The sequence below is a fragment of the Petromyzon marinus genome, chromosome 36 (assembly GCF_048934315.1).
Source record: "Petromyzon marinus isolate PM22_M1 ecotype Great Lakes invasive population chromosome 36, UKy_Petmar_22M1.pri1.0, whole genome shotgun sequence".
In the NCBI taxonomy this organism is placed as follows: Eukaryota; Metazoa; Chordata; class Hyperoartia; order Petromyzontiformes; family Petromyzontidae; genus Petromyzon; species Petromyzon marinus.
Genome location: NC_133702.1, coordinates 3,626,660 through 3,641,937, shown reverse-complemented (window position 1 = coordinate 3,641,937; position 15,278 = coordinate 3,626,660). Strand labels below are relative to the sequence as shown.

At 47.6% G+C, this 15,278-nt stretch overlaps 1 protein-coding gene across 1 annotated transcript in view; it reads right to left on the bottom strand.

Moving 5' to 3' along the window:
- The window catches only part of LOC116949400 (A disintegrin and metalloproteinase with thrombospondin motifs 20-like), a 165,099-nt gene that overhangs the window by 62,294 nt on the left and 87,527 nt on the right, over positions 1 to 15,278 (bottom strand). Inside the window, exons 9-12 of the mRNA XM_032966683.2 lie at positions 13,635 to 13,781; positions 9,116 to 9,257; positions 5,940 to 6,044; positions 575 to 720 (exon numbers count right to left, since the gene is read on the bottom strand). Coding sequence (XP_032822574.2) covers positions 575 to 720; positions 5,940 to 6,044; positions 9,116 to 9,257; positions 13,635 to 13,781 — 540 coding nt within the window. The remainder of the gene's footprint in view (positions 1 to 574; positions 721 to 5,939; positions 6,045 to 9,115; positions 9,258 to 13,634; positions 13,782 to 15,278) is intronic.

Here is a 15,278-nt window from a genome sequence, read left to right as displayed (position 1 = left end):
GAAGCAGCAGCAGCAGCAACAATAGTAGCAGCAGCAGCAGCAGCAATGCCAGCAGCAAACAGGGCCCTGTATTTTAATCGGCAGTCAAAACAAATCAAATCGTTAGTCCACGTGGTATCTGTGCCATTCTCGTAGCGCAAGGCTACATGAGGGCACTCTGCTTCACGTTTGAGTAGAGTCTGCAGTCGCTGCGCAGGTCGGGTGCAAGCGTTGCGAAGCGGGTTCATCCAATTAGGAAATATAATTTAAATTTAATTTAATTTAAATTTAATTTCCTAATTCGGCAACAATACGTACCGCAATGCTATTGGCATGAATGGCGCTATATAAAATGAAGGTATTATTAATACGTGTGTGTGTGTGCTGTGTGAGTACCATAGCGGTCCTGGGCCTCCCCTAGGTCGACTCAGCCTCAAATGAGGACCTGGTGCGATGTGTGAACATCGCCACTGTTAGCGAGCACCTTCATATGTGCTCGCTAACAGCACTCGTCCCTACAATCTGTTACAGGCTATACGGGGAATCTTTGTCTTTGTGTGTGTAGTAGCGTCCTGGGGGGGTGGGGGGGGCTTACTCTGGATGGGAGCACTCCCTTGCCGCCTGGCGGATGCCGCCCCCGCAAGAGCGCGAGCAGGGCCCAAACGGTCCCCAGGAGCCCCACTCTCCGTCCACGGCGCGGTCGTCCAGCTCGCGCACCACGCACAGGCCCTGCCGGCACACCTGGAGGGCACGCACGGTCCCCGAAGAAGACAAAGATCCCCATTATAGCTTTGACAGACCGTCGGGACAAGTGCTGTTGGCATACCGTGTCGAGCCGTATGGTTTATACCCCCGTATTCTTGTACAGGGAAAAATAGTTTTCACGTCCCTACGGCGTACAGCCGTTTCAATACGGGCCAAAAAATCAATGTCTATTTGTTTGTGTTTCTCCCTTGTGATGGGACTTTGTAGGATGAACGTTGAGATTTATAAGGGGCACGGGGTGACCAATAAGGTCTGAATTGGTCTGTAATAAGATAGGCACTGATAAGGGGTTGACAGGTATGTGTTGGCGAGTAGCACCTGTGAAGGCCGGAGCAGCACACGAGGGGGTGGGCGGCCAGCACCACGTCCGACCGCCTTTGTCTCTCCAGTGATGATGTTTACACATCGCACCAGGTACTAATGTTTCAGACTGAGCCGATCTAGGCGAGACGCAGAACTGGTTCAGATAATCGTCCCTGGCGTCGGTCGTGAGCGGGAATTGACCTCGGGTCGACGGGTTCGTAGCGCGGCGTGCGCACTCGCTAACAGACACAAACACAATCTGTGACGCTTTGCAAAATTTATAGTTTGATTTTAGTGGAGGCCACGTAGCGATCTGGCCACATATACGTCGCAAGAACCTCCAAATCCACAAACAACTGCAACCCACGTGTTAAGCTAATCGTTGCAAACGTATCATATCATCCGTTTGCGAGAATGTCGTTTGTTGATTCTCTGCACGTCGTAGTATCACGAGGAGATGCCGGTATTTGTGGGGATGCCGCCTGCCATGGTGCAATGGGTAGCAGCACAACGGCCTTGCGATTCAGGGGTCACCAACTCAATTCGGCCTCTGGCTGCGGCGGTTGAAACAACGGTACGAGCTTCTCAATGCCCCCTCCCGCCTCTGTCAACCCCGCCGTATAAATGGGTACAGCACAGACAGTCGTTTGGCAGTTTGAATATGGCGGGGTAAAGTGTTGGTACTCCCATTTCTTCCAGTACTAATTAAGACCTAAATGTCAAACAAGTGGGTGACATGTCCAGCCTCCGTTATCCAAATTGCCTTCGCGACCCCAGCATTAACGGTTACACACCACACCAGGTAGTCATTTCTAGTTCAGTAAAACTATGGGAGGCCCAGGACTGTCTGAGACATCACTCACTACTGATGATAGCCATGGCTGGAAATCTAACTCAGGTTATCGGTTTTATAGCTCAGTGTGCTAACCATCCCACCACCACTCCCCACACATGTACACATGAGTTATCCTGGAGTAATACGATGAGCTATGAAGCTCGTTTTCACACAGGATGTCCAGTACAAATATTCGCATGCGCAGATTTCAGCACTGCCATGAGTACATTGGCTGGAAGTCTTCCAAGTTTAGCAAAACCGAGTTTTAGTTGCACGATGGTGGCTTACAGTTCCACGGGCACGTTTCCAATCCAAGATGGGTTACCCAATCTGTTTGGGAATTATGTTTTTAGTTAGTGTAGTGAATGCAAATAAATAACCCAAAATCTACTCCAGAGTCAGTGAGCTCCTGGCAGCTTCTAGCTCCAAGAGTGTGGGAGTTATATCCGCAGTTTCACGGAGTGGGAGGATTAGTTTGAGGAGCGCACTGTGAGTATCGTGCAGACACCCTCTATAATTTACTCAGCAGGAACACGGCAATCACAGCCCCCGCCCCCCACCCACCATGCTCATACAAAAATACTTGGCAACACCCTCCTTAAAAAGAGTCACGAGACCCAGTGAAGCTTCCTGAGCAAACATGTCTAGTACGGTACAATAAATACACATAAAATAGCTTTAGTATAACTGTAACATCATTTCTTTAGAACTACTCTTCGTGTTCAGTTTGTTGTCCTTCCCCTGTACCTCCGATGAGCACGGTTGGCCACGGATGGTGCGAAAGAAGCTCAGCGTACACACGTTATTTGTTATGCATTGACATGTTACATAGAATATACGTATGGCATGATTACATTGCAAAATGATGATAGATGGGTGGCAGATTGGGGAGACCTTTATCCAGCAGTGAATTGGCCATGGCTTGTAATAATGATGATGAGGATACATATGGTCTTTTCCACAGGAACGGAATTACGGCAAATAAAAACATTTCAAATATTTCTGACACAACCCATCAGCCGCACGGTCTTCTGAAAGTGCCGCATTTGAGCAGCATTGATTCAAGACAAGCAACCTCTGGAGCGGTGTCGACACACAGAGTGTCTCATCAGCAGAGTCAGGCTTGCTTGAATCAGTGGATTGACCCAGGCCCACTGATGACAGTGATGTCTCGTTATTGACGGATAGCTGAGGACACGCAGCCTCAGTACGTAACTGCACGAGCTCAACTGTGTTGCTTCATCCGTTAAATGGTGCTTATCGCATGCAGACTGCAACAGAGGCAAATTAAATAATTAATATCGCGATCTTTGTTCAACAGCCTGCTTCATTATAAAATATGTAAATGTACACGTAGACATTAAGACTCTTAAATTGTGTTGCTGTTTCTCATATAAATATTTCCATCAGCATCACAACCATCATCATCGTATTAAGGAAGGAACCTAAAGATTGTTAACGTAATGCTTCTGAAAGTGATCTCACTTTGTAAACAAGTCAGCACATTCCCAATGATTTGTCAGATGAATGAGCGCTTCTGTTATGCAAAGCCATGAAAAAATATTGAAAAACTCATGTAAACGCCAAAATCTGCAAAAGGCATTTGCGTGCCTATTGAGAGAGTGTACACATACAGTGAGGGAAAAAAAGTATTTGATCCCCTGCTGATTTTGTACGTTTTCCCACTGACAAAGAAATGATCAGTCTATAATTTTAATGGTAAGTTTATTTGAACAGTGAGAGTCAGAATAACAACAACAAAATCCAGAAAAAACGCATGCCAAAAATGTTCTAAATTGATTTGCATTTTAATGAGGGAAATAAGTATTTGACCCCCTCTCAATCAGAAAGATTTCTTGCTCCCAGGTGTCTTTTATACAGGTAACGAGCTGAGATTAGGAGCACGCTCTTAAAGGGAGTGCTCCTAATCTCAGCTTGTTACCTATATAAAAGATACCTGTCCACAGAGGCAATCAATAAATCAGATTCCAAACTCTCTACCATGGCCAAGACCAAAGAGCTCTCCAAGGATGTCAGGGACAAGATTGTAGACCTACACAAGGCTGGAATGGGCTACAAGACCATTGCCAAGCAGCTTGGTGAGAAGGTGACAACAGTTGGTGCGATTATTCGCAAATGGAAGAAACACAAAAGAACTGTCAATCTCCCTCGGCCTGGGGCTCCATGCAAGATCTCACCTCGTGGAGTTGCAATGATCAAGTACTAAGTCATGTTTTGCAGAGGGGTAAAATACTTATTTCCCTCATTAAAATGCCAATCAATTTATAACATATTTGACATGCGTTTTTCTGGATTTTGTTGTTGTTATTCTGTCTCTCACTGTTCAAATAAACCTACCATTAAAATGATAGACTTATCATTTCTTTGTCAGTGGGCAAACGTACAAAATCAGCAGGGAATCAAATACTTTTTTCCCTCACTGTACGTATCAAACAGACAAACATCGGTTACAGTTCAAATGCACATGGGGGAGTGGTCAAGTCTTGTCAACGGCCCTTGAGTCAGTTCTGGAAATTCCACATTCCTTTAGGGTAGGAATGCGTTATGTATGGATGTACACAATGTTGAACTTCTTTCGCACCGTACGTAGCCAACCGTCCTAATTAGAGGTGCGTTACTCCATAGTACAACTGCTGTCGAACTCCCACAGAAAGGTACACTACCCACTTAATCAACTCCAAAGATTTGAGCAGCTAAGTTGACCTCGGGTCAGATTCTCAACCTCCGTATTGTTCCGCTCCGTGCATTGTGCGCATTTAATTAATTAAAGCCACCTCGGACTGATGCCAATAAAGGCTTGAGTCCTAAGACCGATGGCCTACCTACAACTGAGCTTTTCTTTCAGTGCACATTGGCAGGCACCTGTTGTTCTGTCATGGTGCGATGACGTGTGCGCCCGTGCGCATTAAAGCAGCTGTCCGCAGATCTCATAACACAACGCGGATAAGCGGGTCAGCCTGTCCCAACGTTACGGCCAAATAGCATGACCCCGAGCTCAGCGGCCCGGCAGCACTCGTGGCATAAATTTAGAAATGCGCCGCATCCTTTTAAAAGCGCTGCGCTGTCGCGAACTTCGATGGCCGCATTCTTCCGACAGCCGGGCAGACGCAGGAGCGAAATGAGACGAACGAGCCTCCCCGCTCACCTCATCCCATCCCCTTTTATCCTCACGTGCTCTTTCCGCTCGGGACGTGGGGGGCCGAGAAAACCGCTTCAGAGGTATCACTCGCTGCCGTGGCCAGGTATCAAACTCAGCTCGCCGGGCTCACAATGCAGCGCGATGGCAACTGCGCCACCGTCCAATCCCAATCCGCACGTGAACAGCGTAAACAAGCAGACAGCATGCTCCCTGCACGCGCGTGCGTGTCTTTTTTTTTTTTGCACGTGGATCATGAACAAGTTTTTCTTACCCAACCCATAAGCCGCACTCTCGGCCGTCTGGGAGTGCATCACATGAACAGCGTCGATTGAATGCAAGCCGGCTCTGTGCACCGGTTTTGACGTGCCTACTCTTATGAACAGTCCGGAACTGCGATTCGAGAATGGTGATGTCTCATTAGTCCACCGCAACAACATCGACAACAATGCACACTATTGGGTACACCACTGCAATGCGTAACGCGCACAGGTGGATGCATTGCGTACGTACACGCACCCACATACTACCCGCATACTGCCCAGCAGCATCGCTAGAGTGGAGCTCAAAATCCATTGCCCTTTAGCCCAGTGCCCCTGTTAGCTTCCTTTTAACGCTACACATCCGTGACCACATGAAAAAAAAAATAAAGCAGAGAAAATAAAAAAAACGTCCACATTTTTTTTTTAAATGTCCCCTCCGCGATTAAAACACAAAGTACAGCAACTCATGTGTGCACCGATTCTTTTTTTTGTTGCTTGCTTGCTTTAAATTGGCATTCCTAATTGCTAACTCATGGGCATGAAGGTGAACTCGCACAACTCGTGCCAAGTGCCCGGCTGGGGAGAGGAGGAGGAGGAGGTGGGGGTGGGGGTGTGGGTGTGTGTGCGGGGTTATTACCATGCCCTGGCCGCAGTCCGTGTCGTCTGCCAGGGGCATGTGCTGCGTGCGACAGCCCATGTTCACGTCCTCGGCGCTCGTGCACCAGAGACGCCTGCACTGCCTCTGCACGCGTCGGCGGGCGTCGCGTCCCGCAGCGGCAGGGGGACGGCGGTGGGGCAGGTGGGCGATGGTGGGCGAGGGGCGGGGGGTGAAGGGGGAGAGGGGACGTCGGTCAGGAGGTCGGGCGAGGCGCAGGAGGAACAACGCACCGCAACTGTGATAGTTGTCATTGTGAGAGTATTTATGTATACCGGAGGAATCCGATGAGCTATGAAGCTCTTTTCGCAGATGTCCAGGAAACATTACCATGATCCCGACAATATTCTTGGTTCTTTCGGTAAAGTCACGTAGAAGGGAAACAATAAAATAAGATTTTTTTATTTTTTTATTATTTCATTGTTTCCCTTCTACGTGACTTTACCGAAAGAACCAAGAATATGAATCCCTGCAGTCGCGAAAGCTTTAAATCAAAAAAGATCCCTACAATGTTACAATCATCATTGTCATTATCTCTCCATTGTCGAGTGAAGGTATTCCCTTGCATTGGCACCATCGCATTTGGTCCTGAGATGCCACGAGCCACCTCGCTCTTCTAGCACATGAGTGCCAATCCTATAAACAGACTCGGCTACTGGCCACCATCCCTTCTAGATGATGGCTCCTGCTCAAGCCCACTTGTTTTCTTTTCCGAGTCTTATCAACATTTGTACCCTGACCCGCATGCTCCTCTTTCTGTCACTCAACGTAATTCTGGGCACGCATTTTTCCCATGCTTGTGTTGCCAATTTTCAGCTTTTATTTCATATCTGTGAGTGTCCGTAATTCCAAAGCATTATATTTGCACGTACATTCAAGTGCATTGATATTTACAGTGTACAGCGTTGTGCATTGTTACGCACATATTACATATACGCACATGCACAGATGTATCGTTTGAGTGCGCACCCAAGATGTTTGTGAGAGCACGTGGTACGCCCGTGTAGTCTACCACGCAATATCGCACCCATCAGGGTGACCCAATCCAGATTCAAACTGTGAGCATAGTGTAGCAAACTTTGCGTGTGAAACACACCACGGGCCAAGAGTTCACACAAAAACGGAAAGCTCCTTCTTACTTGTAATCTACGGTGACTAAGAGTTAAAGTTATCTATCGACAGACTTAAGGTCTCTACCGTCGTCTAAATAAGTCAAGATATTCGCTTGAAGATAACAGAAGGCAAACTCGTGGGTCCTTCCAACCGAACGGATAATTAAATATCAGACACTGAAGAGGCGGCTTTCCACAAAGCCACTCTATGTGTGCCCCAAAATCAACTCACCCGCTGTGGTTAATTGGGCGGAAATAAAGCGGCCTACGTGCTCGGCCACCAAAAATAATGCTTAGTAACCCCCCCCCACCCAACAAAAAAAATCCTTTCAAAGTTGCATGGACAATTTCATAAATTAAAGCCACTGCAACTCATACCTTGCCATCAAAGAGGAGCTGCTTTAATTTTATATTTGAACAGGAAGGCATTCATCATGCACGGTCCCAGGAAAAGCTGTGCATTGGACAAACAAAAGGCTACATTCTCCAGTTTCGATTCTCATTGCCCTCCCCTTGTGCTGCGTGGGCTTTATAATTAGAGGTAGTGTATGTAAGGTGTCTTTGTTAGCATGGCAGCGTATGTATGCATTGCACGCGTGCAGTTAAACGTGGATGTCTGCATGAGTGTGTGAGGGACATGCAGAGCGGGGGCACTGTGGTTAGCACTGCACTGCACGAAGAACCAGTGAGCCGAGTTTTATTCCCAGTCAATGGCTAACATGGGGCACGCATGTGGTATCAAAACCCCGTCCCGAGACTCCCCTAGGACAATGAAGCCTCCAAATGAATACCTGGTGCCGCGTGTGTGAACACGGTGGTGCTACGCGCACCGCCGTCGTATAGCGGACAGCGTGAGACGTGGTACGATGGCGCATTGCGAGCACAACTCGTCACCACCCAAACATAGCATTGCATTGAGGGAATGCTTCTCCAAATGTGATTCCAGCTGTCCAATGCGTGCATGCAGAGCCGCGCGGCGGATACAGTGATGCCTTGCCTGGGTGTCGCTGTCACTTCTCTTTGCCTGAAGCGATCGCCACAAGACCCCAGTGACTCTATTCATTGTCATCATTCGGGGTCAAATTGCATTCAAGGATTTAGTCTCTTTTGTATCTATTTCCCGTGTCCATCGCAATTAAAATCACTAAAACTTACAGCCCTTTGTCAATCCAACTCAGGATGAATGCCTCCCTATGCCCTGTTGGTTATGGGGGATTCTTTTGACCGTACTTCGCCACGCATGTCAATGCAGGTTAGTGAAGGGGGTATGTTGGCGACCCAGGACTGATTGTGATATCACACGCCGTTAATGTTAGCCATGACCGAAAATCAAACTCAGGTTACCGTGCTTTGCAGCACAGTGCGCTAACTGCCGTGCTTGCCACATTGCAACTCTGGTTGTTATTTCTCTCCCGCATGTACAGTTTGCTCACTGCAGCAGCCTAAATTGATCGTGAGCGTGCAATTTGCACACACCATAAAATAACAGAATCTCGTACGCGCAGTTCCATGCACGTCTCATGAGCGGAGCGATCCATTTTGACCTCTGAACCGATGCAATGCTCCTCGTCCGCTGGCTAGCGGTGGAGCCCAGGAACGAGTGCCGTGATGTGCCCACCGTGTTTGTAAATATTGTTTTGGCTGTCAATGGCGTGTCGGAGCGCCGCGGTGGTGAGATGTTAACTATCTCGCCCGGTATAAGGGAGGTCATAGGTCCGATCCTGACTCTGATGCCTGCTGTATATTTGGAGTTCGTGGTATCTCTCTCTCTCCCCGTGGTCACGTGGATTTTTCTCCAGGTCCTACGGTTTTTCCCCTCCACATTTCGAATCGACATGTGTTTGGAGTGTTTGGCTGCTATAAATGTACACGTGATATGGAAGCCACTTCATTGAGCTATTACAGTTCGCTTCTGAAAAACAGAGCTACACAGCTCAGCGGGCCTTACCTGGTAAAATGAAAAATAGTTGAAATAGTGTTGTCAGTATGTTGAACTTGCAAGGATTGTTTGTGGCCGACCGTCGCGCTAATCGGAGCACCACTCACCATGTAGGGGCACACCTGGGTGCCCGGCCCGAACACCAGCTCGCACTGCCGGTTGGCGTTGTACAGGTGGCCCGGCGACACCTGGGGCAGGTCATAGCGCTGGGCCGCCGGCTCGTCCAGCAGACACTCGCCATACCCTGCGCTGCAGATTCATTCATCGATCGTCATCATCATCATCGGCTCGCGATTGTCACGGGGTCTGGCGTCGCGACGTCACAGCAGCCCGCAATACATCGCGCCCACCCACCCACACACAACCACCCACCCCCACCAACCCCCCCACCAACCCCCCACCAGCCGCGACACAGCTTTGTATGGGCGACGTCGTTTTTATTCGCGTGCTCTCACCATGTGGTTATTTAACAGACTAAGCTTGGGTCCAGAATAGCTAGCGGACACGTGCGGGTGCCACTCCGCACTCGGGCACCACTCCGCACTCGGGCACCACTCATTCGTACATCACCCACAGCTATGGGCGCGGCGAATAGTCCAGCTTGCACTCCCTGAACGTCGCTCAGCCCCTGGTCCAATTCCTCGAGTCTGTCCCCCTTCCAAGGGAGCGTCCTATGCCGCCGGTGATTCCTTGCATGTTGTTCAATAGCGCTCAATGACACGAGCAGTGTGGTGCACTTCACAATGAAGCTGGGAGTTCTCCCTGAATCCATTAACGAGCGGTGTTGACTTAGACACACCGAAACCACACTGACCAGCGTGGTGACGTACGATCAAGCAACCGCGATGACCAACACGCTATGGGGAGGCCTTCATCCAGCAGTGGATTGATAAAGGGCTGCTAATTATTCTCATTGTTTTTTTTATAAGTACTGTCTCGAAATGTAAAGTTCCATCGACTGTTTTAATGAAATAAAAACGAACTATTTAAAATGCTGTACATTAAAACACGTTACGTAAGTTATTTATCTGAAAAAAAATCCCACAATTAATTCACAGCGTGCTCTTATCATTTGGTTTAGTGGGGACAAAAATCGACGTATTTTTTATTTTGTTTATTAAAGTAACTATATCAATCTTCGTTAAATCGAACCAAAACGAATCCTTCTAGACTTTCCCTTTTTTGAAATATGCACCCGCAGGGCATTCATGAAATTCTCCAGAATGGATTTAATAATCATCGCCTGATTGAACACAATTAAACCCATACCTTACGCGGCGTGCGTCCGTGGCCTTCGGGCAATATTAAACGCCCCCTTTGAAAAAAGAAAATTTAAATGGAACATTCCGCGGAGTGGTCCTTACATGTGTTGTGGCTGCCACATCAAACGGGGGGCAAGCGTTCGTCACAGAGGGTTACATCTACATTGTAGGGGAGGGGGGGTGGTGGGTGTTGTTACATGTCAGGGGTAGAACACAAGGGTCAATTTATTTCCCATGCCCCCATTTCAAAATTAATTGCCCTCCTATGTAGCAAGGATACACACACACAAACAAAGACAAAGATCCTCCGTATGGCCTTAATAGACTGATGGGGCAAGTGATATTAGGGAGCACCTATGAAGGCCAGCTCGACACACGAGGGAGTGGGTGGCCAGCACCACGCCCAGCCGCTTTTGTCTCCCCAGTGGCGATGTTTACACACCGCAACAGGTACTCATTTGAGGCTGAGTCGACCTAGGGGAGGCCCAGGACCGGTTCAAATGATGTTGCCCGTGAGCGGGAATCGAACCCCGGGGCGCCGGGTTCGTAGTGGAGTTCGCAAACCGCGATACTGCAGCACATACACACTCACATCGATTAATCACAAATTAAAACAAAATTATTTATTTTGTCCTCTAAGGAGGCTTGAACGACTGCATAGCGATCCCCACGCCGCGTTGGAATTGAGTGATAGGAACGCCGCAGAACGTACTTGACAAGCAATGTAGTATCATGATGGGTTTATGGCGCACTCTCCGACTCACAGCGGTAATTTTACACTTCCAGCCACCCCCAATCACATGCCATGTCACGACCAGCCCTTGCGTCAACCCTGCGTGACAATGTGGACGCGGTGTGGCAGTGCAAAGCGATCTGCTGGAGGGCTTACGAACGGGCATATGAGGTTGTACGTGGAGAGGCCGTATGCCCGAGTAGTACTTGTGAAATTGGAAAAGAAAGGGTTATGATATATGTGTACATTTCCATTGAAAGGCGAACTGGAACGGTCAACGTTGATAAGGATGTGGACTGTATCATCACCACTTACCATTGCATACCCGCTGCTAGATGAAGGTCTCCCATACCATTGCCATCCCTCACCGCACGGTGATGCTGTACATCACGTCGCCCCTGCGCTTGAGTTGCTCGTATCGCTCCATCTCCACCCTTGCACACGTTTCTCCCATTGGCTGCACTTCCTTCACGAGTCCCCGTCCAATCAGCTGTCATCACAGCTCGCTACCCGTCTTGCCCAAGACCGCTTACCTTTTCCCATGAATTAGCGAGTTAACATGACCTTTCTGATTTTCATTTGCTCCCTTATCCATATATTCCTATGTCTGTCGCTCAATGTAAGGGCAAGCATTTGACTGATTGTATATGAGCAAATAAATAAAGGACGAAACCAAGTTTGTTTTACTTAATTGTATAGACAATTATTGATGTCTGCCTGCTGAGTCACCTTTCAAGAAGAGCTTCCTTAGCACAATGGGAATTACTTGGGAAATAAACTTCTGATGATTTTACTCAGAAAATTTGCATAAATTAACATAATGATATGCACGTTTATAATCCACTATTTTGAATAAATAACAAAATAAACAGAGATAATGATTTAAAATTTGTTTTGGAAGTGAACAGTGCATGGCCTCTGAACAGCCTAACCCTTGCCATAGGAACGCAGAATTTCCATCACGAGTTCAGAACCATCAATGGAAAAACGTGGACTGCCAAACGCTCGTCTGAGAAAGCAGTAACTTTTATGTTTTGATCTGTAAAAGACCACTGCCGTCTTAGTGGGCTGTAAGTTGATAAAAATAAAGGATATAGAATTAATGTTTACGCATAACATGGAAGATATATGCAAGCTAAAATGTGGGAGCTTCAACACACACACACATCGTTGTACATAATACTACAATAACATAATTCACAGGGAAGTAACGAACAAAGTTCACAAAATCGGACCAGTTGATCAGTAATATGACTACCAGTCTTCACACCCACATTCATAAACAAGACCATATCACTCCGATTCGCAGATCCCTGTGCTGGCTCCCAATCCGATGGCAGATTAATCACGAGACCACCCTCTGTGTTTTCAAAATCAACCATGGTGTCACCCCTCCCATCCCCCCCCCTCTCCCCTCTCATCTCGTTCTACTTCCCTACCCTGGGCTCTCCGCTCCGGCGACCACAGCCCTCCTCTCTCGATACCTCGAGCTCAACGTGTGGTCAATCCCCTACTTACGTCTCTGCAACCCCCTGATGAAAGTACGTGCCCCCAAGCAGTCTAAGTTGCCAGCTCTGTTCTCCTCTTCAAGTTCACGCACGTGCACACGGTGTGGCTAAGGAGGCCAATTGAAGTGACTACAGAAATACCTTCGTGGCATCATCGTTCGGGGCAAGTTCGCTGATATACTCGGTTAGCTGCTTGCTGCGAGAGTTCTAAATGCAAATGATGTCCGCTTCATATATTGGGGAGAAAAAGGAAAAACTAATTAAAAGTTTAGGATCAAGACCTTTCTCTCCCTCTCCTCCTCCTCCTGAAATTGCCTTTCCCTCATAAAAAAACATGTCTTCTGTGCCACTACTATCCCGATGCCTTCACTGCTTCATCAAATACATTCCCCCCCCCCCTCCCAGGAACTAATCCCAATTTTTCCACCCACCACCGTACACCGCCACACGCATCTCTTTTTGCTCACTGAAATCCTACCGAGAATGATAAAAAAGAAAATCCTTTAAAAGAGCAGCAACACATAACGAAGCGTGCCGGAGGGAATAGACGTGGACAACGATATGTGACGCTACCGTGCGAGGTCAAGTCGAGGAAACTGCGATGTTTATGACACGCAACCGGGATGGACGGTGTGACGGGTGGCAAATGATCAAAGCACGCTGATGGAAGGAACACTCGAAGGTGCTCGGGGAAGAGGAAGACCACGATCTGATTGGACGTCAAACATCAAACGCCGGACGGGATGGACGTTGCCTCTGCTGAAAGACGCAGAGCGACTGGCAGAGAGAAGTGGGAGAGAGAGAGAGAGCACTGCACGGAGATATCAGTGAAGGAGATGGTTGTGCCCCAACAGGAAGAAGAAACGTGTGGTTAGATTTAAGTGCTTTGTAAGTCCCCAATTTGTACGTGTGCATGTTGGACTACTTTTGCACCGTACGAAGCCAACCGTGCTAATCAGAGGCGCGGGGTGGAAGGACAAATAAACTAAATACAAAAAGCACTTCTTAAGCAACGAGTTTTCATTTGAGATTTGAAAGTGCATCGCTCCGGTGGTTTCCTCATGTAAATAAAAAAAACGCATCGCAGAGTGAATGCTGAAGTGAAACGTGCGTCGATTCTTACTCCAGGAATTCGGTGATGTACTTGCGGCTGCATTTGGACCAGGTCCACGGGTGGGTCTCGTAGTTGAGGGTGGGAGCCATCACGTTGAACTGGCCGTTGGAGAGGAGGTCCTTGCACTTGGGGCTGTCATCGTGGGGCATGTTTAACCTGCCCAAGGCACACAGCGCAACAACAAAAAAAATCTGTTCACTTCACACGCGGGTTTTTTTCGTACCCAATATTACGATTTCTGATCCACTTTTTGGACTAGGCAACAAAATTGATCTATCCCAGTTTTTGACAGATTATTGCAAGACCTACAGGTAATTATGATTCGACTCAAGTTCACTTTCTCCAAAAGCTGAATCTACAAAACTGACGGCACCCTATTTACCGCAAATGATATAAGAAAACACACGTTCGATGAATCTGACGAGCAGATGTAAACCATCCTCTTATGTTTTTTACCTGCGCATTTACACACATGCAGTAGAAATTGTAAATATGTAAATGTGAGCACGCGAGCGACAGACACAAAGGGTTTGAGAGCTATATGACGCATTCATAACAGCTTTCAAAAAATCTCGACTTAAAGCTTTCGTGACTGCAGGAATTCATATTGTTTGGGTCTTTCGGTAAAGTCACGTAGATAGGTTAAAAAAATAACAAAATAACAAAAAAACTACGACGTTTCGATCGCAACACAAGCGATCGTCTTCAGGGAAAGGGGGTGATGATGAAGACCGCTTGTGTTGCGATCGAAACGTCGTAGTTTTTTTTGTTATTTTGTTATTTTCTTTGAACCTATCTACGTGACTTTACCGAAAGACCCAAATAATATGAATAAGCTTTCATAAACCTCGTAAAAGTGTTGTTGCTTTGATTGCGGGGTTCGAGGGTTACACTCTTAACGGTATAATGACACTGGTGCTTTAAATTCGTTTATTTAAAACTCCACTCTAAATATCCGTTGACCAACTTGAGAGAGAGAGAGAGAGAGGTTGGCAGTTGCCTAAGTGAGTAGTAGTGTGCTGCTCATGTCAGGCAGGTCATCTTCGCGAACTGCATGGGCCGGCCTGGTGAAGCACGGTCACGCATATTTCAAGAGACGACGGTTTATGGTGGAAGCAAGCAAGAGGGTAGCTCTCATGAGAGGCAACACACACGAGAGGACGTCCTCCATTGACTTGGAGCAGCCAAGTTTCCTCGTGCGCCGGAGATAGTTAGATTCCTGTGTTGCGAAACCATTTTCATCCAGCAGTGGAAACATCATGTGCCGATGAAGATGTACGTATGCATGCATGTTGAGCTTTTTTTCACACCGTACATAGCCAACTGGTGCTAATGGGACGTCCAGGGAAAGGACAACAAACTAAACACAAAAATGAGTTCTAAAGAAATGAGTTTTCAATCGAGCTCCGGTGGCTTCCTAATATCGGAAGGAAGAGCGTTCCAGACGGCCGCAGAAGCGCATCTGAAAGCGCCCGATGCGGTGATCGCCTTGTTGGATGGCCAGCCAAAAGCCGATGGCTAACCATTGGATGATAGATGAATGCATTACAAAACTATGAACGTTAAGTCCTTTTTGCTGGTACTACGCTGACGAGAAGATCCAGAGATGTGATGCTACTGCCGATCTTCTATGTGGGCACGAAACAACAACAA